A 23,498-nucleotide genomic window follows, 5' to 3' on the forward strand; every position below is an offset into this window, starting at 1 on the left:
GAGACAACATAGGGCTGTAGTGCCCATTTAGCTCAGTTGATAAAGCAGTCGTCGAACAGAAAATCCACACCGTATTTGTCCTGGGTTCAACTCGCTAACCCATGGCCAATTTTCTCTTTTTCAAATTGCCGGTCTTTCTTCAACTGTCCTATCCAATAAAGACAAGGGACCAAAAAACAAAAACGAAACTACAAAATCTTACAAAGCAATTACTGTTGAGGCAATATATTTAATACACCCAGTTTCAAGATAGTCAAACTCAATTTTTTCACACTTCAACATTTTTTCACGTCACCATGTTTTCTTATGGTAAGTCAACGGGGTATCTACTTTATTTCTATAAGAGAGAATTTCAAAAACCACCCCCCAAAAAAACTTTATTTCACTTATTTTACTTAATTTTATTTACTGTCTATTTAAACTGTATGGAAGATTCCAGAAATCAATTAAATAACGTTTGAAAGCTTCTGATAGGCCATTAGTAATAATATTTAAGGGCCTGACAGTGCTTTTTGTACTTTATGCAGTAGGAAAAAAACAACCTAGCAAAGGCTTAGAAAAAATAAAATCAGGGCCTTTTAGTGTCATTCATTGTCATCAAGACAGTGTGCGATGATATAAATATTTTGGAATCATACAGACACCGAATTGTTAAAGTAAAAAAGGACTCCCCAACACCCAAGGCTGACCAGACTTTGACCTGTGGTGTGTGTGGTGGCAAAAGGATGAGGGCCTTTGACTAAAATAACATCATCCCTACTATGAAGTTCAGGGGTGGCAATATTATGTTGTGTGGTTATTTTGCTGAAGAAGGGACTAATACATCCCAAAAAAATGACATTATCTGCAATTACTGAAGCAGGACACCAACCCTACACAAAACTCAAAAGTGCCGACATAATGGCTCACATACAACAAAGTAAAGGTATTCAGGCCACCCTGACCAGAAATGAATCAAGAATTTGTGAACTAAAATTTAAATTAATGTCAGAATAAGGAGGCCCAAAAATCTGACTAAATAACATCAGTTTTTTCAGGAGAAAAGGGCCAAAATTTTGGCCCTGTGTTTCGAAAAACTTGTGGAAGTTTAACCTAAACCTCTGATTTAAGTAAAGCAATTGAATGTAATTTCAACAAATACTAAAAAAGTGTATTTATACTTTTCCCGCACAAAATGTGATTCTCTCACAAGAACTGTATTGCAACCTGAAAAATGTAGTTTGAATGTCTTTATTTAAACAAATGGCCTCAACTGTATATGTGAATAAATTCATCTGAAAGACACATAGAGGAAAAACACAAAATTTATTCAAAACACAAAAATAAATATACATTACACACATTAGCAAAATATGCCAGAAGGAGAAAACTGTGAATTAACTACTTAACAAAACTGAAAATGATGCTTAACTCAAAGTTGCATTGCCCCTTTTGACGTAGTGAACTGAGAACCTTAAAAGGAAGCACATTTTAATTACTTTACCTGCACATTGTATAAGAATTAAATGAAATCAAGGCATTTTTGGCCAAAAAGAAAAATTATACAACACTGTCATTATTTTTTAACTAGAAAATCATAAATTAGTTAAAAGTTATTCAACAAACAGACCTTCCAAGCTTACTTGGAAGAAAAATTTCTTTCTTGTAGCTTAGGCCTCAAAAACTATCATTATATAAACAGAAAAAAACACATAATTATGCATGTGAAACTACATAATTAACTTGAGGATATGGCGTCTCGATCTCAACCCGACAAAGCAATTGAAAAAAAGTCTAGTTTTGTATCTGAATAAAATCCATCTCTCAAGCTCTGAAGTGACTTAGACAATGAAAAAATAATTTTCATCATTTCTCTAATTTTCACCCCCAATTAAATAAAACACATGCTAAACACAAAGAAAAAAAGTACAACATACCAAGGGCTTGGAGCAAGACAGACATAAGTAAACCAAAATAACAATTTCAATAAGATACTTTCAGCATTTCAGAGTTTTCTTATTCCAAGCCCACGATGAGTGTCAGTTTTATTTATTGCACCTCAAAAAGTTATTGCATAGGTTGTAAGCTGCTACCAGCTCCTCATTGCCCAGCCATGATACTATGTGTATAAAAACAATTCAACAAAGCTCTGATGCAGACGAATTTGGAACTAATTTGCCAATTTGTTTAGTTAGGTCTTGCATGAAACCAAACACGTTTCATGACATTTCCAACATGTAGACCAGCAGGAGTTTCCATTTTCAAAGGCGAAATTAGTGATCAGTTGGATCCCAGCATTGAGACCATCACAGATCTTCTTTTGTATAAAGATTCAAAAAACTCAGCCCAGATATTCAGTTTTGCTTGTTGCATCTAATGAGAGATGGAAAAATTGATCACCTTGTCAGTCATTCTAGCACTCCTGATTCTCGCTGCAAGTGGAGGTGACCCCAGCCTTGGACAGGAAGAGCTTTCCACTGGGACAGACACAGACCTCGTAGAGGCCCTGTGCATTTCCGGAAACCCCTCCAGCGCTCAGGGGCAGGCTTGGCATGCGCACAGTCTCAGCATCCAGCACCAGCTGCACAACAGACAGTGTGGAGAGCAAAGACAATGCAAAGAGAACAATAGAGTTGCATTGAATCAACAGGAAATATCTCTCTGCTACCTTCTTTCCATTTTAGGTAAAAGTACACACATCTTAGAGCACAGTGTGGTGGCAGATAGAGGGATGTCCAATGAGTGCCTTACCAGTCCACTGATCTATGAGGAAGATATAATGAATATAAAGTAAAACCACACAATGTGAGCATTCCATTATAAGTGAAAAATAACATTATGATAAGATTTAAGTGTAGATTAACACCTATTCTTTCCCCATAACAGTAATAGAGGTCAGAGCCGCCTGTATTTCCTCAGGAGACTAAGATCTTTCAATGTCTGCAGAGCAATGCAGCAAATGTTCTATCACTCTGCGGTGGCCAGCTTCATTTTCTATGCTGTAGTGTGCTAGGGCATCAGACTGAAGACACATGACACTAACAGGTTCAGTAAGCTCATCAGGAAGGCTGGTTCAGTCCAGGGAGTGGAACTAGGAAGTGTCTGAGAGGAGGATGCTGAATCATAGACAAGAACTCCCCCCCCCCCCCCCATTAAGCAGGAGGAAAAATGGAGCATGGAGGTTTTTTCATTTCATCAGCAGGTACAGCTGTTCTACAAGGGCTATAACACAACTTTTGATATCATGTGCAATAACACATTTCAATATCAGGATATACAGTATTATGTTCATTATCATGTGCAATACTTTCAATATCAGGGGCCATATTTATGTTTGGATTTATATTTATAGAATGCCTAATCATTTGCAATACTTTCACTTATTTATTAGTACCATGTGCAAAATTATTCTAAAAACTTTTACTATCCTGAGCAATATAATACTACTGTCAATATAATTGCCACCATTAATTTCTGCCTATTTTGTAGATAATATTTTGTAATAGTTATTCTCTTTTGCATTAACCCATAGACTTTAGATTTTATATTTAACTTATATTTTAGTTGTTTTTTTATATTACCTTTTACCTTGTACTGTATTTTTGGAGCAATCTGGCACTAGAATTTCCTTCAGGATTAATACATTTCTATCTTTTCTAATCTTCAATCTTATAGAGATGATGTTGTGGTATATCCTGTAAATGCAATGTCATAAATGCACAGCATTACTGAAAATTAAATAGAAAAAGATTAAATAGATGCCTGTTATGCACATTACACAAACACAAGTTTAGCCAGTTAACCACAACAATTACTCAACTCTGATTCAGCCAGAATAAAACACCATAACTCTTTAGCAACAGTACCATGGAAGCTATAAACTACAATGCACCTATGTTGCCCAAAATGGTTAAAAGACAGGAAAATCAGTACAACTTATAGACATGTATCTCTACTTTGGTTTTGTAAAAACTCCTTGTGTTCACAAACTTAATCCAAAGATATAGCAAGTCGAGTGTAACAGCGGTTCTCCATGTCAGGACCCTAAATTTACAACCACTGGCACAGACATGTTAACAACAAAGTAAAGAAGTATGACGTAGTGTTTTACTAAAAAGCAGCAGCATGTATTCCCCTGGTAATCAAAAAGAAGAACATGCCTGAGGTTGTTGTGAAGCAGACTTCACAAAGTAAACAGTATTTTCCTTACCAGTCCTATGCTAGACTGCAGAATAACATCCATGTTGGAAGCAGCTTCAATGTTGCCAGCCAGTGTTTTGATATGAACTCCTTTTGGAGCATCCATACTGAGAGAGCGAGTAGGAGACTCCAACCTAAAGCAAATCAGCACAGTATTATACAAGAACATCTCCCAGCAATACCATTTTTCTTTTTATCAAACACTTGTAATTTAAACTATGTAAATCTCTAAATAAGAATCTGACAAATAAGATTTTTTTTTATTGAATTAACATAGAATGCACCTCAGGATTAAGAGGGTAATGTTGGAGATGTTGACATTTTTGGCTTAAAAATGTCAAGCCCTTTTTTGTTTGTTTTGTTTTTTTGCAGATATCAGGCAAATTTGTTTACAGCAAGGACAAAAAAAGTTTTGAATAGTTTCCTGATCCTGCCAAATGACTTCTGGACTCTTTTTTTAATGTGTTGTCTAATGATATGACCCTAACAAGATGACTGAAATGCTTACCTCAGATCCTTTAAAGGCTCTGATTTCAACTGGGGCACCTCCACTGAATGCTGAAACAATGCACCTTCAGGACCTAATAAAGAGAGAGAAGCACACATTCATATACTTCACCTGAGGTTCAATAAAGTCTGTGTCTAATAGAATCTGCTGCAGCTTTGGGGCTTGATGTACAAAAAATTTATATAAATAGCACATTTTTATCTTTTTTAACTATAAATGCAGTCTGCACAGGCAAAACCCAAAGCTGAAACTGAGAGTATACATTCAGTGCGATTTAAGAAAAACAACTGAGTCACATATTCCAAAAATTTTGCTCACTTGAAAAATGGATGAGTTCAAACAAAAGTGCTATCTTCTAAGTTATATTGGGGCGGCTGTGGTTCAGTGGTAGAGTCGGTCGTCTTTCAATTGGAAGGTCGGAGGTTCGATCCCCAGCTCCCTCAGGCTACATGTCGGAGTGTCCTTGGGCAAGACACTGAACCCCAAATTGCTCCCGGTGGCATAGCCAATGGGCATGAATGTGATAACCAATTGACAATTGGGCCATCAGTGTATAAATGTGCGTGTGAATGGGTGAATGTGACATGTAGTGTAAAAGCACCTTTGAGTGGTCGCAAAGACTAGAAAAGCGCTATATAAGTACAGTCCATTTACCATTACCATTGTTAAGTTTTTAGAAGACTGCAAATAGCTGGAAATAAAAGCTGAAGTACTGATCTATTGTCTCATAATTCATCTTTTGATGTCAGCCCAATGTTTTCAGTGTACAGCAAAAATAAAGGAATTGGCCTCGCTGTTCAGTTTTGGAGGGGACTGTATATATGTGTGTGTGTGTGTGTGTGTGTGTATACACATATATATATATATATATATATATATATATACACACACACACACACACACACACATATACATATATATGTGTGTGTGTGTATACATATAGTATAAATGTATAGTGTGGGTCACTGACCATGATGGCTGATTAATGGTTTGGCTGATAGCTTTATTGTGCCCAGGACCATTTTGACCGGCAAAGAGCAGCAGAACAGTTTGTTTGAAAATTTCACTCACTTGAAAAATGGATGAGTTCAAACAGAAGTGCTGTCTGCTAAGTTAAATAAATACCTGGAAATAAAAGCTGAATACTGATCTATTGTAAATGGACTTTACTTATATTGCGCTTTTCTAGTAGACTCAAAGCTGCTTTTACACAACATATCACATTCACCCATCCACACACACATTTATACACTGATGGCAGAGGCTGCTACGTAAAGTGCCCAACTGTCAATCAGATTGGCTATGCCAATGGGAGCAATTTGGGGTTCAGTGTCTTGCCCAAGGACACTTCGATATGTAGCCTGAGGGAGCTGGCAATCGAACCTCCGAACGACCGATTCTACCACTGAGCCACAGCAGTCTCATATACATCTTTTGAATTCCATGTCGTCTTTAGAGCGTCATAACTCTTGGATGGTTTGACAGAGAGACTTGGGGTTTTTTTTCGCATAAACTAGAGAAAGAGTGCTTTCCAACAAATCCCAGATTGCACTGCAACAGAGAGTGCTTTCCAACAAATCCCAGATTGCACTGCAACAGCGTGCACGCCAATCAAGACTTGCGAGCACCAGCTGTGTGAGATGCCATTTCTGTGCGAGGTAAGGAAGCTTTTCTCTCCGCTCAGGGACGAACCTCCCTGTGGGAGACTCAGATGCAGCAAGGAAAACTGGGTCTCTACCGCTGTGTTCCCAACTGCGCATTTTGCTGATAAACTGAGCGGACCTGGGGTCCGTTTCACAAAGAAGGTTCAACAAACTCTGAGTCTAACCCTGAACTCTGAGTCGATCTACTCTGAGATAGGAAACTCTGAGTTTTCGGTTCCAGAACAGCTGATCAGAGTTAGTTCAATCAACTCTAAGTAGGTTCACCCGGAGTTAAGTGCGTGCTCGCTGACTGTAAAAAGTCAGCATTAAGCTACGAGTTACGTTCATATTTCTGTATGACTAATTTGTCATAATACCTCTGATAAAAACCTGGTTTATTTAAGTCCTTTCGAAAAATGTTGACTCTGTTCAGCCCTCGTCTATGACCAAGTTTTTAATTTCGGCCCCCTCTCTGATTGAGTTTGAGACCCCTGCTCTATTGAGTGACATGTACAGTTAGCTGAGGTTGTGCTGATTCTGGGGATGTGTGACACTACTGTAAAAAATGACAACTTTATGAGGCAAAATACAAAGACATGCAAAAACGGAAATTTCCAGATGTGGGTCTCAGAGGGTTCCAAAAATTAAATGATTGCATTCATCTTCGTCCTTTGTCGCAAGATTGTTGAAAAGATATCTGACCTCAATCCAAACTGCTCTTGTTACGTTCACATCTGTTATTACTTTTATGTTTTTCTAAATTTAAAAAACAAACTAACAAAAAAATTCACCAAGAGGTGTACAATAATTCCAAGGTAAGTGTTAGTATACCTGTGACTCGTAGTTTGTCTGGTCCAATTACAGCCTGGTCGGCATTTGCAGTGAACAACAGGTTATCATTGTGGGAGTTAATGAGAACGTTTCGAGTGTGTCCCTTAGCCTCTTTTGGACCTGTAACCACAAAAAAATATGTGATATTTGGAAGTCACATACAGCCAAATTTAAACATTTATGTTCCTGTTATTCTACAGTACAGTACAGATACATATACAGTATGTTCCAGCTTTATTGAAAATAAAACTCTTAACCTTCTCAAATGCAGTAATGAAGCAGCAATATGTGAGTTAACAACCATCTAATGAAAAGAAATAAACGTGAATGAGTTAGGTCATAACTGTTCAAACTGAAAGGTAAAATGTCTAAGGTTATTTCTCCTTTACTCCATTTCTTAAAGCCCTGAGTTGAATCTAAAGCAGGTAGATCAGCCAGTGAGATATTTAAGACAATTTATGTGAAAAAGGCATGTAATCTTCCTGAACAAGCAACTTTCATTTTATTCACACAGGATCAATGTTATGTTTTAATGTTTTAATGTTTTAATGTTAGCCATAAAAGACGCACCAATATAATCCTCCGCAGGCCTAAGGCCCTATGTGTAATACAGAATGACCCAAAAGCAATAGCGGACAGAGGAATTTTGCACTAAGTGGATTGTAAATGGAAATCTAAGAATATATTAAGAAAAAGCTCACAAATAATGTTGGGTGGGAAATCGCTGCAGGACAAGTGCATGAATGTCTTTACTGTTGCTCTCATACATCAATGGGATACTTTGTTATGCATGAGTGCGATGTGTGTCTGCATGAACATGTGTCATCTTTCAGGGTCTTACCCACAGATATCCTCCCTGTGACATCACCATTTTCATTGCGGGCATTGAGGGAAATATTTTCCGATGAGTTTGATAGAAGTATAGAGTCCTGAAAAACAATTTGCAATTTATCATTGCTATGAAATTCAAAAATCTGCTTTAGGATGTAAAATCATATTTTTCAAACCTTACACTTTTTGGACAAACACTTTTTAGCCATGCTAACCATGTGACACTAAGGATGGCAATGTGGGTTGTACCCCTTTGGTCCAGAGTGAAATATCTAGAAATATCTGTTGATGGATTGTCATAAAATGTCGAATAAACATTGATGGTGCCCAGTTGATGAGTCTGAATTTTCCTTCCTCCCCAACAGAAATAAAAAAACAAATGGCTATTTTATTATTTTTTCATAATTAAAGAATTAAAAATTAAAAAACAAGCCATTTTCGGTTTTGCTGGTTAGTAATAGCAGATACAAAATTGAAATACCATTTGGTAACGTTTTCTACTTTGATCCATTGTGTATATTTGTGTGTGTATGCACGTGCGCACGCTGAAGTGTGAGAGACTGTGGCTCCACTGTCACGAAATGTAGTTTCTGACATTAAGTGTTCCAAAGGGGGTATTTTATTATTGTATGTATGAGTGATTTGCCTGATGATTAGCTTTAATGGTTAGAGAGATTGCTTTCAGTGACTGTAAACATTTCCTTACGCACAATAATGTCACGATCTGTTTCAGTTTAACAAGTGACTATTTTAACTGGGGACTTTCAGCCAAATGCGTCTGTGGTTGTTGTAGCCTAGTAACAGCAGCTGTTGAAAACGGGAACCCCTCTTTGTTGAGTTTTCTCAACAAATACTTATCTGTTAGGTCTTAGGTCTGATCTCCTTTGATCCAAGATGGCAGCGCGCATGGTGGCAGCGGCTCATGGCTTTCCCTTTTCTTAATCTTGTTGTACATTGTATAATGACAATAAAGACTTTCTAGTCTATTCTATTCTATTTGTTTAAGACTTGTCTTGTTTGTGCAAATGTGTCATACTAACGCTCAGCCGCGTTTTGAACGCAGCTTGTTGTTATGCTAAAACAGGATGAGACCTGTTGCTCTTCCTGTGAATGTGTATCTAATAAATGTTCTAAATACACCTATCCATCTTTGTAGTATCTTGTGTGTAATCATATGACATGTAAATAAAAACTTGCTGTTTGACATAAAAATAAATAAAAGTAATAAAAAATAAAAATCACAGAAATCGAACTCCCTCCTCTGAGGAAAAATTAACTCATGTCATCTCAAGGGAAAGGGATATGTTGCACATACTTGCATCACTTATAGCTTTTGCCACCTCCAACTCCAAACGTTTGTCAGAGAGTCGAGAGGCTGAGCCATTGTCAGCTCAAAATCTCCTAAAAAAAATTGCACACCTGAATTGTGACAGGTGCGTCAGAGGGAGGTGCAGTCATGAAACAAAAGGGGAAGAAACTCCAGCACACTGTCTCGCTTATTATAGCTACCTTCGGGCTGATGAAGGTCGGTAAGACTGAAACATCACTGCAGTCAAGCTAGCCTCCACTTCGAAAAGCACGGTCAAGCCAGCCCCCACATTGTTTTGCAGAACATTCTGGTGAATTCTTGAATAAATATATGATTCTGAAATTGCCTTTCACATTCACCAGACCGTAGATTTTATTATGAGGCAGCTCTTACACACTCCCGTAATGCCTAGGATATACACGTATCGCAAAACAACGTGGGGGCTGGCTTGATCATGCTTTTTTAAGTGGAGGCTGGCTTGAAACACTGATGATATTAAAGTCGAGGTGAAATGATAAATGTCATTTTAATCCTTTTAGATCACATCCCCGGTAATATTGTGCATCTATTTGACATTATAGGCCAAAATAAATTCAGAAAATCCATTTCTTCATATTCTTATATCAAAATCCGACGATTTTTTCTTCCTGTAAAACAAAATATCACGTGTGCCTACGTAAGCTAGGACCAACCAATTTCAACCAATCAATCTGCAACATTTATATTACGTTATTGTGCGAGATTAAGTGAGATTAACATCAATGTTAAACTGATCAACACACAAACAACAGCTCAGTTTGCACCTCCGAGGTTGATTATCTGCTCATTTGAATATCAATCCATGATTTTTGTGCTTCTACCATTGCTGAGTACACTACTTAATTAAAATGTTCTTTTTTCAAGATTTCAATGTGTTGTTGTTATGAAAACAGAAAAAACACTGGAGTCTGTAGCTTTCAATGACTGTATATATCGATGGACGATGCATCTCCATCTGCTCCCATTGTACGAAACTGATGCCAAAATAGCTCCTGTGATAGACGCTGCCATCTTGCGATGGTGACATCATATGGAGCCACAGTCTGCGCAGTAGAGATCGGCGGGTGGCGCCGTAGCCACTTCTGCTGACCAAAACGCACACTTAACTTACTGTAAAAGCAGCAAGGATCCCGCACGACGGCGTGTTTAACAGCAGAACAGCTTCTCTGTGTTGGCCTGAGGTTAACGTTCACAGATATGGAAACTTCAATGACTGTAGTGAGTGTTTTTGTTACGTTTCATCTCGCTGTTCGTCCTCCACTCTGCTAATCCGGAACTGATTGGCTGCAGGAGCCGTATTTGTCAATAGAGCTGTCAATCATCATTTTGACAGCATCAAATAACTAATTAAAAAGTAAACTTGTCTGAAAAATAAACACTTGGACGTAAATCAGCATGATAATAACTAGCTATAATGACAAACATGGTTTGACAAAAATGTATTTGCCGTGTATTTTGTTTTTATAGTTTGACCCATGTCCCACCTGTTAACACAGAGGAGGCAGGCTTTAGGACCTACATTGCAGCCAGTCAGCAGGGGGCGCTCAAAATGTTTGGCTTCACTTTTAGGGAGCTGTCATGTCGTCCATTTATATTTACAGTCTTTGGTCTGTACATGATGTTTCATTTTGACATGACCGGATGCAGTATGCTGTTTTCGTGTGTGATTTCCTGTTTGGAATGATCTGCTCTGTTCAGCCTGATGAGTGCTTGAAGCGGCCTGTGTTAAAAATAGACCTGGCACGTATCTTTCACGGAGCAGAACCGCTGTGGAATCACAAGCATTGACTTGAATTGGTGCGATCGACTCTGGAGGTCGCGGCGCACACGGAATGTGCTGGAGACGGATCCTGTGGAATTTGAGGGTTAAGTGGTATTTCAATTTTGTATCTGCCATTACTGACCAGCAAAACTAAAAATGGCTTGTTTTTCATTTTTTATCTTTTTATTTTGAAATTAAAATCAAATAACCATTTGTTATTTGATTTCTGTTTCTAAAAGAAAAATTCAAAGACCAAAAAGTCCTTCCTACAAAAGCAAACCAGACCATCAGCCAGAAGATCAACAATTTCCTAATAGTTGTTTTTAATGTCTGTCACCAGGCTGCATTTTGACAAAGTGTTTTACAGCATGCAGCGAGAATAAGGCCATGTTTACATTTTCTCTGGCAATGTTTCCCAGTGAATAGTACATTGGCCTACGGAGCCCCGGAATGGCCATGGAATAAAAAAGAAATAAAACGAGCGCACGTTTTACTACCTTGTGCACACGAAATAGTAAATCGATCAAAACCAATTTAATTTGGAAAGCACGTGTGCTCCATGACAGGTTTGTTGCAGCCCTGCATGTAAACATCCAGCACATTCAAATGTCTACTCATAAAGCAAGCCCTGTATCCCTGTCCGGCTCATCCAACTCTGCCACTGGCTTTCCTTTCTGTGCCATGAATTGGACACACATAATTGAAAGAAGTGTTTGAGCACCGCTCCTCGGCTCCACCAGCAGACCTCAGTGTGAGGGCAGCCCGTGCGTAATGTTTTCATATGACAGAGCATCACATTAGAGCGTCACAAACTCCATCATCTGTTGCCTATATGTGACAGAATTGAGCTCCGTCAGGATGAGAGCAAAGCTGCAGTTTCGAGAATCTATGACACTTAATCAAAAGGAGGGAACAAATTGTTAAAAGGAGGCCACTGATTTACTATCTTGTGCGTACGATTTACCATCTTGTTAGCATAAAATAACTACCAGGAGGTAGTTATTATTATTCCATGGCCACTCCGGCGCTCCGTATTAGCCAATAAAGGAAGCGGGGGGGATTTTTCTTGAGTATACCAAATGTACAGGACAGGATAAACAAAGAGATGAAGACTGAAGTGCTGCCAAAACTGACATAAAATTTAAGTTTAAGTTAAAGAATATAACTTTCATGTTTTGGAATACATTAGAGAAGGTTATCTGTATAATATCATAAATGAGCCATACATTGCCCATGTAATTAGGCCAATTAAGAAAAAAGAATGCTTTAAAATGCTGCCATCAGCAAGAAAAGCCATAACATGTAAACAACTTCAGAAAAGTGTTTCCATCTGCTGCTAGCAGTCAGGGAATTAACTATGTTTCACCACAAATTTCCCTGAGGTTAATGGGGAGCTCAATGCAGGACCACATGCAATATGCATTTCACTCACAAGAGCTAGATAAAAACTGCTTGACTTTCTTCAAGGAATTAGATTTAGACACACAGTTTGTGCCGATCTCAACTAAGTTTAAGTTTGGTACACAGTTGAACCACAGGATGAATTAATTGCCAGGCTGTCAGACAACTTAAATGGGCAAAGAGGAGATTGAGAGCAGGAGGTAGAAAAGGAGGAAAAGAGGTAAAGCAGAAAGAAGAAGAATGTGGGAAGAGGAGCTAGAAAAGTCTGTGTTCCTGTGTATTTTACTTCTCTTGAGTGGATCTCCTGAGCATAAACAGGGAAAAGAAACTCTGACCGGGCCTGCTCCATCTTGATCCCATCTGAGTGTACTTGTAGGTGTCCCATCCCTTCCTACAACCAAAATGAAGACATTCACATTTTATCAGATAATGACACAGCAAGAAAAACTGTAAAGAAATCTGTAAAGAACTGATGGGCTTGATCTGCAAGGTTTGAATCTGAAATATGTCAGGTTACGAATTTTGATTATATATGTTACAAGGCCTGAAACACACATAGCAATGTTTCCCATGGGACATCTGAGAATTAACCAGCCAAATGCTTCAAAACTATGTGTACATTTGAACACAAGAGTGCGTGAACGTTTCATTCAGTTAATGGTTGTGTGTGTGTGTGTGTGTGTGTGTGTGTGTGTGTGGGGAGGGGGTATGGTGACTTATTCGTACCATACTGAACCACATCACCCTGAAGATCCACATGGTTAGAGCAAAGTTGACCACCAGGATAATAATGAGCAGCAGGACAAACAGGTAGAGGCAGCGCTTTCTCCAGCCATAGATGCCGATTTTGTAGACATGGTTGGGCACCTGCCCTGGCGTGCTGCTGCCTTGGGTGGTGCTGACATACTGCTCCCGCACCATCTGCTGGCTGGGCTCTACACACAGTGACAGAGGAACAAAAAAAACAATGTTAAAAAGAAAAAAAACACAGAGACAAACTTCTATTCAGTGCTGTTCAGTGAAATTGGACATGACATATAGAGTCAGTGGGAGTTTGTCATAGCCTGTTTTTTACAGGCTACAAAAAGTTGCTTTATGTAATAGGTCAACCAGATGCACAAAGAGAACTCTTTTGATACTACATTTTAAACATACAAAAGCTATTTCTTTAGCTATGTTAGAGCTAGTTGTCTAATCTTAGCATGCTCGCTAAAGTTATGAGAACCAAAATACTATCCCAGTGTGTATTCAGTGTTGTCAGTCTAGCTTGACAAATAACTTCGCCACCTAACATGATATTAACTGAGGTATTATGACAAACACTGTTGATTTTGGACAACATGATGCTGGTCAACATGATACCGTGAACACGTCAATGAACACGTCAGTGAAACGTAAAACAGAGCCAATGAGTTCCGAGACTGAGTATGCTCAGTTTTGTTTGTCTTCGGCAAAAACCCTGGATGCTTTATTCATTTTATTATTATTATTATTATGATTATTGTTTATATGTTTACTTTTTTATTTAATTTTGTTGTAATTGTCACCCATGCTCTAAACTGCTTGCAAATTATCATTATTACCTTATTAATAATGATTACCTTACATTATTATTTTTTCCTTTATCCTTTTACTTAGTCAAGTATATTGTTCCAATAATTATTTTCATCAGTAAGATTGTTTTTATTATTATTATTACCAACATTATTGTGTTTTGTTTTGTTTTTTGTTTTTTGTTTTTTAAATTGTGTTTTTTTATTTATTTTTTCTTCTTTTCTCCCTTCCAATCTCCCTCTAATCTACTGGTGATGTATTAGTATTATAATAAATTTTTATTATTATTATTATTATTATTATTATTATTATTGGGTGCTTTCTTATCTGCTGGTTATCTTTTTCATTTATTTTCAAATTAGTATTGAGTCACAAAACTATTTCAAGATATATCAGCTTTTTCAGTTCACGTACCAAAAGCTCAGCAATACACAACTTAAATATACAATCACACTAAACCTCACCAGTCAACGTCCCAATCAAGTCACCTTTTTTTTTAATTTTTATTATTATTATTTTTTTTTCCTTTTTGTTTTATGTATCGCCTCACATGTATTATCATCATTATTATTATTATGATTCTTATTATTATTACCATAATTTCACAATTATGTGACCACCTCTTGCATGGCCCTGGAGCCAGAAAGGTACTCGGGGTACTGGACTGGGTTAGGACAGCCTAAAATCAGAGGACCAGGGGTCCGTTTCAGAACAGCTGATCAGAGTTAGTTCAATCAACTCTAAGTAGCTTCAGCCGGAGTTAAGTGCGTGCACGCTGACTATAAAAAGCCAGCATTAATGGAGCCCCGATACCACGATTCACCATGGCAACGGTACACAAAAAGAGGTCCTCCTACGTCACACCAGTGGAGCTCGAAATCCTCATGCAGACGTTCAGCGAATACGAGCATGTTTTTAGAAAAAATAAAGTAACATGGCTGCAGCTGCAAAAAGAGAGAGAAGCAGTGTGGGAAGAAACTGCTGCTCGAAATGCTTAAGTTTGAACTGCTCTATTTATTTCACACTTAATCACGACCGGAAGCCAAAATTTATATTAATTTAGGAGCAATCCAGCGGGAGAAAAACGTACATGGAAGCAGTTAAAAATAAATTACCAGAACATCATTCAAAGTTAAGGCTCAGGCAGAAAAGGCTCATGGCTGAACCTCACTTCAATCATATTTTAAGTATTAAACTAATGAAATATCATTCAGTGGCTGTTTTAATATGCATTAGCTTTATCCCTAACATGATGCTGACTTCACATACATTATAATTTATGTTGATTAAACTGAATTGTGTTAGTTTAATAAACAAATAAAATTCCAATAACTTACGGCGTCTTATTTGAGTGCACTAAGACTTTTGCAAAGGGGTCAGAGCACCACAGAGACGCAACGTTTTGTTTTTTTTATTTGTAACCGCTCAAACACACACGTGAGACGGGCTGAATGAATAAGGAAGTCAAATGAGGGTTTTATATTCTAGAGGGAGGAGACAGAGCGAAACTCTGAGCTTCCTGAAGAAAACCTGCTCCCGACTAGGTTAGGTTCACAGACACAGTTACCATAGTAACCAACTCAGAGTTAAAGTTACCTCTCTTTCTGAAACGGCAAACCCGAGGTTTCCCACATTTCAGGGTTAACAAACCTGGGGTTTTCACTTAACCCGCTTTCTGAAACAGACCCCTGATCCCTGCCTGACCCCTCTCCTCACAGACAGCTTTTTGTCAGGCCCAGATGCGCAGACCACATCTGGAGAGGTGGGGTCTGCTCTCAAGATATATCTGACCGGCAACAGGCCAGTCACCTCCTACGGGTCTGGTGGTGGCTCAAAGCTAAAAAAAGACAGGAGACAGGAGAGAGGCAATGGGAACAGAGGAGGAAAAAACCAAAAACAAACAAAAAACAAAAAAACAAAAAAACAAAACAAAAATAAATACAAAACCCTGCCCACATCCAGCTGTCCTTCATCAGGTCAGAGGTCATTTTTCTCTTCTTGTTAAATACTGTCCACCCCCCACCCCCCATTTGATTTTTTGGGGGGGTTTTTTTGGTTTGTTTGTTTTTTTGTCTTAGTTGTTTTATTAGCTAGTGCAACTCGATGGCCTCTGCTATTTATTTATGGTTTTTGTTTACAAACAGGGGTAAATGTACTGTAAGAATATGTTGTTTTGTACATGTTTTGTACTCTATTATAAAACCTGTAGCCTATTTAAAATTTCAAGAGATGCATATCTCAATAGACTAATATCCTCTATTAAATATGCTCCCAGTAGTGATAAGCTCCCACGATTGTGGCTCGATAGGTAGCACTGTTGATGACATAACACCGTAAAGTCACCCAAGTGTGTGTTTTATGCGCTCTGATGTTAAGGAAGCAAAAGGGATGCAAGGTCAAAACAAACAGTGCAAACTTTACATATACACACACACACACATTGCTCTATTGCTCTGCCGGCAGTGTCAGTGTAAACTGAACAGTTTACACAGACGCTGTTACGGAAAGACTCACAATTCGCTCTGTGCGTTTTACATTAAAGATGAGGCGTAACAAAGGCGTAACAGTCCTGAACTGGCAAAGTAAAAGGGGATTATGGGACTGGTAGGAGTGAACAGTAAAATTGCAGCAGGAATTTAAAAAAATCATAACTCTGTATGGTTGGAGCTGGGGAACTGCAGACAGGCCTACAGGTGAACATTTTGTGTATTTCCCGTACAAGTGACATGGTCTAAAAAGGAGACCAACTTTTCTATTCATTGTTTACTTCATGGGTCTTTTTCTCATAAATTTGTAGCTATGAATACAGTCTTACCATGAATGCAGGTTTTTGAAAGGTTTGGATAAATCAATGTGATAAATATCCTGAATCATGTTTTTGGGTTGATGTACATCTCTGTGAATTCATATTTTTACAGGGTGCCTGAAAAGTGTTTGCTTGAAAAAATGTCAAGGCTTAAAATTCTGTTTCATACAGCCTAAATGCTGCCCAATTGCACCTCAATACATGCCTTGTTCACACAGTGCACAGTATAACATTCATGACTTAGCCCAGACCTCGGGCACAAACCCAGCAGATATCTGGCTCTCAGTGCCATCGGAAAACTTGACAGAATTTCCAGCTGTTTTTTAAATAGCAAAAGGCAAAGGAAAATACCACTCATTACGGAGCAGAGGCAGTAGTTTCTGGTTACACAGCAGAGGTCTATCAATGACACGAACCAAAGTGATGAATGTCAGCGTATTTCAAGCCAAGCATGTATTACAAGTTCTAAGAACAATGGTAGTTTTCTGTATTAATTTCATGTGTGGGCGGACAGAGCTCCCACTGCAGGACTGCAGAACCTACAAGTGAGCCCCCCAGTCAGCACATTTGGATGATCTGACACAGTGACAACAGGGGACCGCAGGGACAGATTGATGATTGTGCGGGTGGTGTATTTGAGTAGAGCTGGGCCACAAGGCTCATGGGGCTGGTAGCGGTTTCACTTTATTGAATAATTTGAATAATAACTTTGTTTTGTTCAGCTGGTTTTAGTTGGGGGGTTGGATTTTTTCGTGTTTTTTCAAGGGGGTTTTCATTGAGACTTAAAAGCGACTATGATTACTATCTGTTAAAAAAAACAAAAAAACAGTTCCAATATCCCCAAACTATACCTATTAACAACCACTGAATATTTGCGTGCTATCATGTTTACCATTACTATCTTCATTCTGGGCAATTGAGGATGAAATAACTCTGGATTTGTTCATTATGTTAATGGATTTGATTGAATCCAGTCCAGTTGATTTAAATGGAAGCATTACGGAGTGTCCATGGTTTGGCAGCAGTAGAGGGAGAAAGAAGTCTTGAGCGTCTTCAGTGTTACCATCAGCCCTTCAGCCACAGACTAATCCCTCCATAGCTACCCAAGTAAACACTCCTCAAACATTCTTGCTGCATTAGTGCAAGGAATGCTCACTTTTTGGGACAAGAGATGCTCCTGTGCCTGGCTCTGTCTTTCTATCTCTGACCTCTAGATTAAAGTTTTGGGCCAAACAAGCACCCACTTAACTAAAATCCACATTGTCATGCTGTAATATAGATTCCAGCCTTCCAAGGCTCAAACTGACAGAATGTAAAAGTTGGGAATACTGAGATTGTTTGGCTGGAGGACGAACGCAGAGGAATACTCAGAGGAGTTCAGCATGTGGAGAAGAAGCAACCGAAAGCTGAGCACAAGGCTGACATGATTTATGTCTGTCTGTCTGTGTAAGTGGCTGGCGTCATGTCTCCACTCTGCTGTGATCATTTCTAAAAATAGGACACTGCATTGTGAACTAAGTTTTAAAAAGCAGCACAGGACACAGACTCTACAAAGATACACGAGAACTGCTCATTCCATACAGAAAACACCAGTAAAGAACTCCTGTCAAAGTTAATTTTGTATTCAGTATAACTGGCCATATATGGTCAAACTGGCGATATCTGGCAGCCAAAAACACTTGCACAACACAGCACAACATGATTCACAAAGAAATAACATGCCAGAGTATTTCTGTAAGCAAAGGTAGTCTTCTCACCGTTGCGTGTTGAGGCACAGCAGTCCTATTTCCAACAGAACAATAAGCAGAGCTTGAGCTAGTCTGAGCAACTTGTGAAGCAACAGTGCTTGAGCTCCTCACGCGTCTGTCAGCCGCTCAGCAGCTGCGTTCCATAAATCCAGCTCTTGAAGTGCCCTGGTTAATCACCACGAGACGGCGCTCCGACTTCCCCTACATACCCTCTCTGACTTCCTCGGCCTTTTAAGCCTTCTTGCAGGTATTAGAATATCCAAAGCATTCATCTGAGAGAGAAACCGAGAGAGAAGTGGGAGGAGAATTAACCATTAGTGAAGATCTAATCTCTCTCACAGCAACAGCCACTACTCAATGTTGCAGTGTGTAGTTGTAATTTTAATAGCCAGCTATCTATCCATCCATCCATCTTATACATAAACACTGTGTCCATTGGGAACAAAGGCAGTTGCTTTTCTTGTACTCAAGTGAGGCACTTTCACAGCCCAACCCCAGGCTCCATGCAGTCCGGTCTAATTTGAGCCTTCAGTCATTGCTGGTCTTTGAGATGGCTGTGCTCGTTTACAGTCAGCAGGACCTTGAAAAGGGCAGTTAGTTTGGACAGTAAGTCAGAGTGGCAAATGAGCCAGGCCGCAAACAGAGTATTAGTAGACAGGAGAGGTGTAGATGTTGAAATGAAATTGTCATAGTTTTGAATGATTTCCATTATTTTAAAAGCTCATTCTTAGAACTTAATATATGTATTAGGTAAACACATAAATTACCAAAGGTCATTCTTCAATATTAACACAGATGTCAATAGGTATGAACATACCCCTGACTCTCCTCATTTGAAGTATTTTCAAATTATGTGTAACACATAGTACAAAAAAAGAAGCACATAGTTTTAATCAATTAAATTTTATTTGTAAAGCACCAAATCATAACCGAAGTTACCCTTAAGAGACTTTGCAAAAAGAGTCTAGACCGTACCCTTTTCTATGTTATGTAGAGAGAGACCCAACATGAATCCACCATGAGCAGTTCTTAGCAATATTTGGCACAGCAGCAAGGAAAAACTTCCTTTTAACAGGCAAAAACCTTGAGCAGAACCAGGCTCATGTTGAACAGACATCTGCCTCACAGCGTATAGGTGAGTAAGGGATTAGTGGTTCAAGTTAGCAACTCCCCATTCAGACCGGCGAACATGTTCATGCAGAGCTATGCAGAGATGGCCATCTTTCTGTTGGATATGTAGGTGCCTCAAACCGGGTAGGACAAGCAAGCAAGACTTGGGAGGAAAACTTGTTGTTCCACAGGAGATTACTGGGAGAAGTGGGAGTGCGTGGACAGAGTCTGTGAAAAGCAGTAAAGGAGATGTCAGATGAAGCAGTTAGAACAAGTCAGTGGATTTGGATGAGGAGAAATAATGTCAGTTTGGGGCCAAAACAAATGTAATAATAATCCTTATTCTATGCCATTCCTTTTTCATATATAACGTTGGCACCAGGATTAGTTGCATTGTTTACATAAGAATTTGATAGAAAAAGGTTTTGATCGGCGGTGAGAGCTGTCGGATTTTAATATAAGAATACGAAGAAATGGATTTTCTGTAATTTTTTTTGCCTATATTGTCAAATAGATGCACAATATTACCGGGGATGTGATCTAAAAGGATTAAAATGACATTTTTCCTTTCACCTCGACTTTTAAACCATCAGCGTCGATAAAGCCAAACATCCAGGGCTTTAGTCTAGCCCTGAAGGTTTTTGGTCTGGAGTTGATTTGAATGTAGCCTACTGCAGTGGAACAGAACTTTAGTTGTAGTTTCAATTGTTATTGGGCAACAAACTTTTCTAATTCGCTATGATACTGATATTTTTTGTTACAATTATATTGATACAGACACTGATCGCTTCTTTAATGGGTATGTGTTTATTTTATTTAAAGATCATTAGACTGAAATGCAAATCACATGCGACATACTGGCCATTAATAACACTTATCCTAATTTAAAATGTAATTGTGATGATAATGTTTAGGAAATTAAGGTAAACAGACAGACGTGGCACCTCCACCATTTCCTTTGCAGGGGTAATAATATCTAATAACAGTGCTACCTGTTCCTGGATATGATTTGCCTGAAAAACTCTCCTGCTTGATGGACAGAGAGTGGTGCTGGTGCAGCAGACTGCTTGTTTTTGTTCAACTTCCTTTTGGCTTTCACTGCGTGTTGTTTTTAAATTATGTAGGATTGGGAACAACAGGCCCAGGTTTTCCCAATTGTGATGACACCACCACACCCACTGGCATCTGAAACACAGATAGCAAACAACAGCCAACAAGCAACCACAAGGTGGGGTCGTCACAGGTGACTAAGAGGATTCCAATTCTGATATCAGTTTGACGTTATGACACCATTTTAACCCATAAATCCAAGATGGCAGTCACCCAGTTGAGTGATTACTGTATTTTTGAACTGGAATACTTATTTTTCATTAAAAACTGTCCATTAAAGACACCTTCTGAAGTATATTATACTTTTTAAACTATATTTGATCTTTTGATGATCACATAATATTTACTTTAAATGATAATACACCTAGGTTTAAACAAATGGGGCAGGTTATTCCGGGGGCTGTTGTCGTGGTTACTGGGCCTCATTCACTAATATCTGCGCAGAAATGTTCTTACTCTCCGCAAAAAATAAGTACTTGCGCAAAATCACCGTTAGATTCATGACACGTGCGTACCGGGCAATTTTGTTCTCACCACCGTGCGTATGTTAGTAAATCAGAACCATTCTAAATTGACAGGCGCGTGTCCGCGATCTGCAATCAGCATACTGCCACGCCTCAATTTCTCTATATATGGACATCTGTTTGGTGCCGCATGAAGAGAGCGGTGTTATGGAGAAGCTGAAAGAACGTGAAAGATGGCCTCAAAAGGTAAAAAGAAAAATTTCACATCAGCAGAAATTGAAACAATTGTGGAGGTGGAGGCCAGAAAAGGCATACTGTTCCGGAGAGTGCACGGGCAGCAATATCTTCCAGCAAGGCCAATAAACAATTTAATAAAGGCCAAAAGTGTTACATTTCAATATGAACATTTTCATATGCTCTACTCTATTGTAAACTTAATAAACTAATTAAACTGCTATAATTGAAGATTTTATTTATATGACAATAAATTATGAGGATGACACAGCATTTACGCTTGGTCCATACATTAGTAAATTCAATTATTGTTGCCTATTAAAGCCTTTTTTTCAGTAAATAAAGTTTTAATATAGTATGCATTTAGTTAAAAGGGTGTATGTTAACATTTCCTAGGACATTTCTTTCATCATTTGTGCGTACGCATGGTCTGAGGGAGTTCTAACTTTGTTCGCAGAGTACGAAGAAATTTAGGTAGGAACAAATTGATGAATCCCAGATTTGTGCGTTTTTTATCTTAACATTCCTAACTAGTTATACAAAAAATTGAAACTGAATCACATTTTGTAAGTAAGTCTAGTGCGCCATCCTTCCCGTAAGCGCCACCCCTCGCCACTTGGACATGGCTAGGAGATGGTGGCTGGTCACTGTCGACCTGTCCGCCACAAACAACCTGCTCACCCTATGCATCTACCTGCAACAGGACCAGCTGAAGAGAGCGAGGAAGATGACTGCGAAGGGAGATGCCCTGATTCAGACTGATCAAGTGGTTTTATTGTTGCTCAGTTATTCAAGTTACATCAACAAAGCTAACTTTGAAGTATAATTATTTCTATTTGTAGCAAAAAGAACATTGCCCTTCCAAGGCCACCATAGCCCTCGATCTCGATTGGCCGTAGCTCCTCCCCCCTCTTCCGTGTTTCAGTCTCATTAGGTTGTGTGTATATATTTAAGCAATAATACATGAGAGGGAGTGATGTTGTACTGAATATCACTAGGGCGGCGATTCAGTCGTAGGCACGAGGTCGCAGATAATCAGTTAAAAATAAATTTGACCAGTTTTCCTCCCCGAGAAGCTTTGCTCAGACAAATCTTTACAAGGGGCACAAGGCTTTAGTGCTTCAGTTTCTGCTGTAGGATCAAGTCAGTGAAGCAAGGCAAATATCTTAAATATATAATTTTTGGCCTTTTTTGCCTTTATTGAGAGAGAGAGAAAGGACAGTGGATAGTGTTAGAAACAGGGGAAGAGACAGGGCATAACACGCGGCAAAGGACCGGGAGCTGTCGCATCGCGGACCATGGCCTCTGCACATGGGCACATGGGACGCACGATGTAAACGCTGAGCTAAACCCACACCCTTCACACCAAATAAATTATCTTAATGAAAACCCTTACAGGAAAGGAAAGCCAAAGGGTTTGCCGGTCTCTGGACAATCTGTCCATCTCTCCTCTCACAATCCATACTGCGAAATCAAGAAAATTGATTGTTCAGCAGGCAATGCTTTGATACCTTACTGTAAATGAGATTTTTTTTATGCCTGTTGATCTCAAACATTTTCTTTCAGGAAGTTAGATGTGCTGAGTAAGTTACCATTTCAAAGTATACCCTGACAATAAGTAAATCAAATCTTTTTCAAAGAACCCAGGGTAAACCAGGACATTGCCTCACTAACCACAAATTCTGCTCGTAGTACAGTCCCGTTGCATAAAAACTGTGGGTGCAAAAAAATAAAATGTTCCATTCGCTTGGTGCGCGCTTTTAAAAATGTCTTCTTATAACACTAAGCCTACAAAGCCTCAAGCCTGATGTTTTACTTAACCATTACAACTGTTAATATTTTTATTACATGTCCAGAATTGGGCTTTTTATGTTAAGGATACATTCACTAAGAACAATATACCTTAGGGCAGGTTAATATGGCCAAAATCCTATACCACATAGGATTTTTTTAAAACTTGATAACGATG

The 23,498-nt window shown here is 38.7% G+C and overlaps 1 protein-coding gene across 2 annotated transcripts; it reads right to left on the bottom strand.

The window, feature by feature from the left end:
- Positions 1-1,286: 1,286 nt before the first annotated feature.
- sgcg (sarcoglycan, gamma) lies at positions 1,287-18,711 on the bottom strand. Of its 2 annotated transcripts, XM_069668768.1 has the most exons (8): positions 18,621-18,711; positions 13,230-13,438; positions 12,790-12,894; positions 8,003-8,090; positions 7,162-7,281; positions 4,688-4,760; positions 4,190-4,313; positions 1,287-2,560 (listed from the first exon to the last, which is right to left on the bottom strand). In XM_069668768.1, the coding sequence occupies exons 2-8, from the start codon at positions 13,422-13,424 to the stop codon at positions 2,393-2,395; spliced, it is 873 nt and encodes a 290-aa protein (XP_069524869.1). In that variant the 5' UTR covers positions 13,425-13,438; positions 18,621-18,711; the 3' UTR covers positions 1,287-2,392. The 2 variants fall into 2 exon arrangements, with proteins under 2 accessions (XP_069524869.1, XP_069524870.1); XM_069668769.1 differs by lacking the exon at positions 18,621-18,711 and having other exon boundaries at positions 13,230-15,138.
- Between the last annotated feature and the right edge of the window lie 4,787 nt (positions 18,712-23,498).

Source organism: Semicossyphus pulcher, unplaced genomic scaffold (assembly GCF_022749685.1).
Source record: "Semicossyphus pulcher isolate SPU_LCO1_2020_fin unplaced genomic scaffold, fSemPul1.0.p SCAF_19, whole genome shotgun sequence".
Taxonomy (NCBI): domain Eukaryota; kingdom Metazoa; phylum Chordata; class Actinopteri; order Labriformes; family Labridae; genus Semicossyphus; species Semicossyphus pulcher.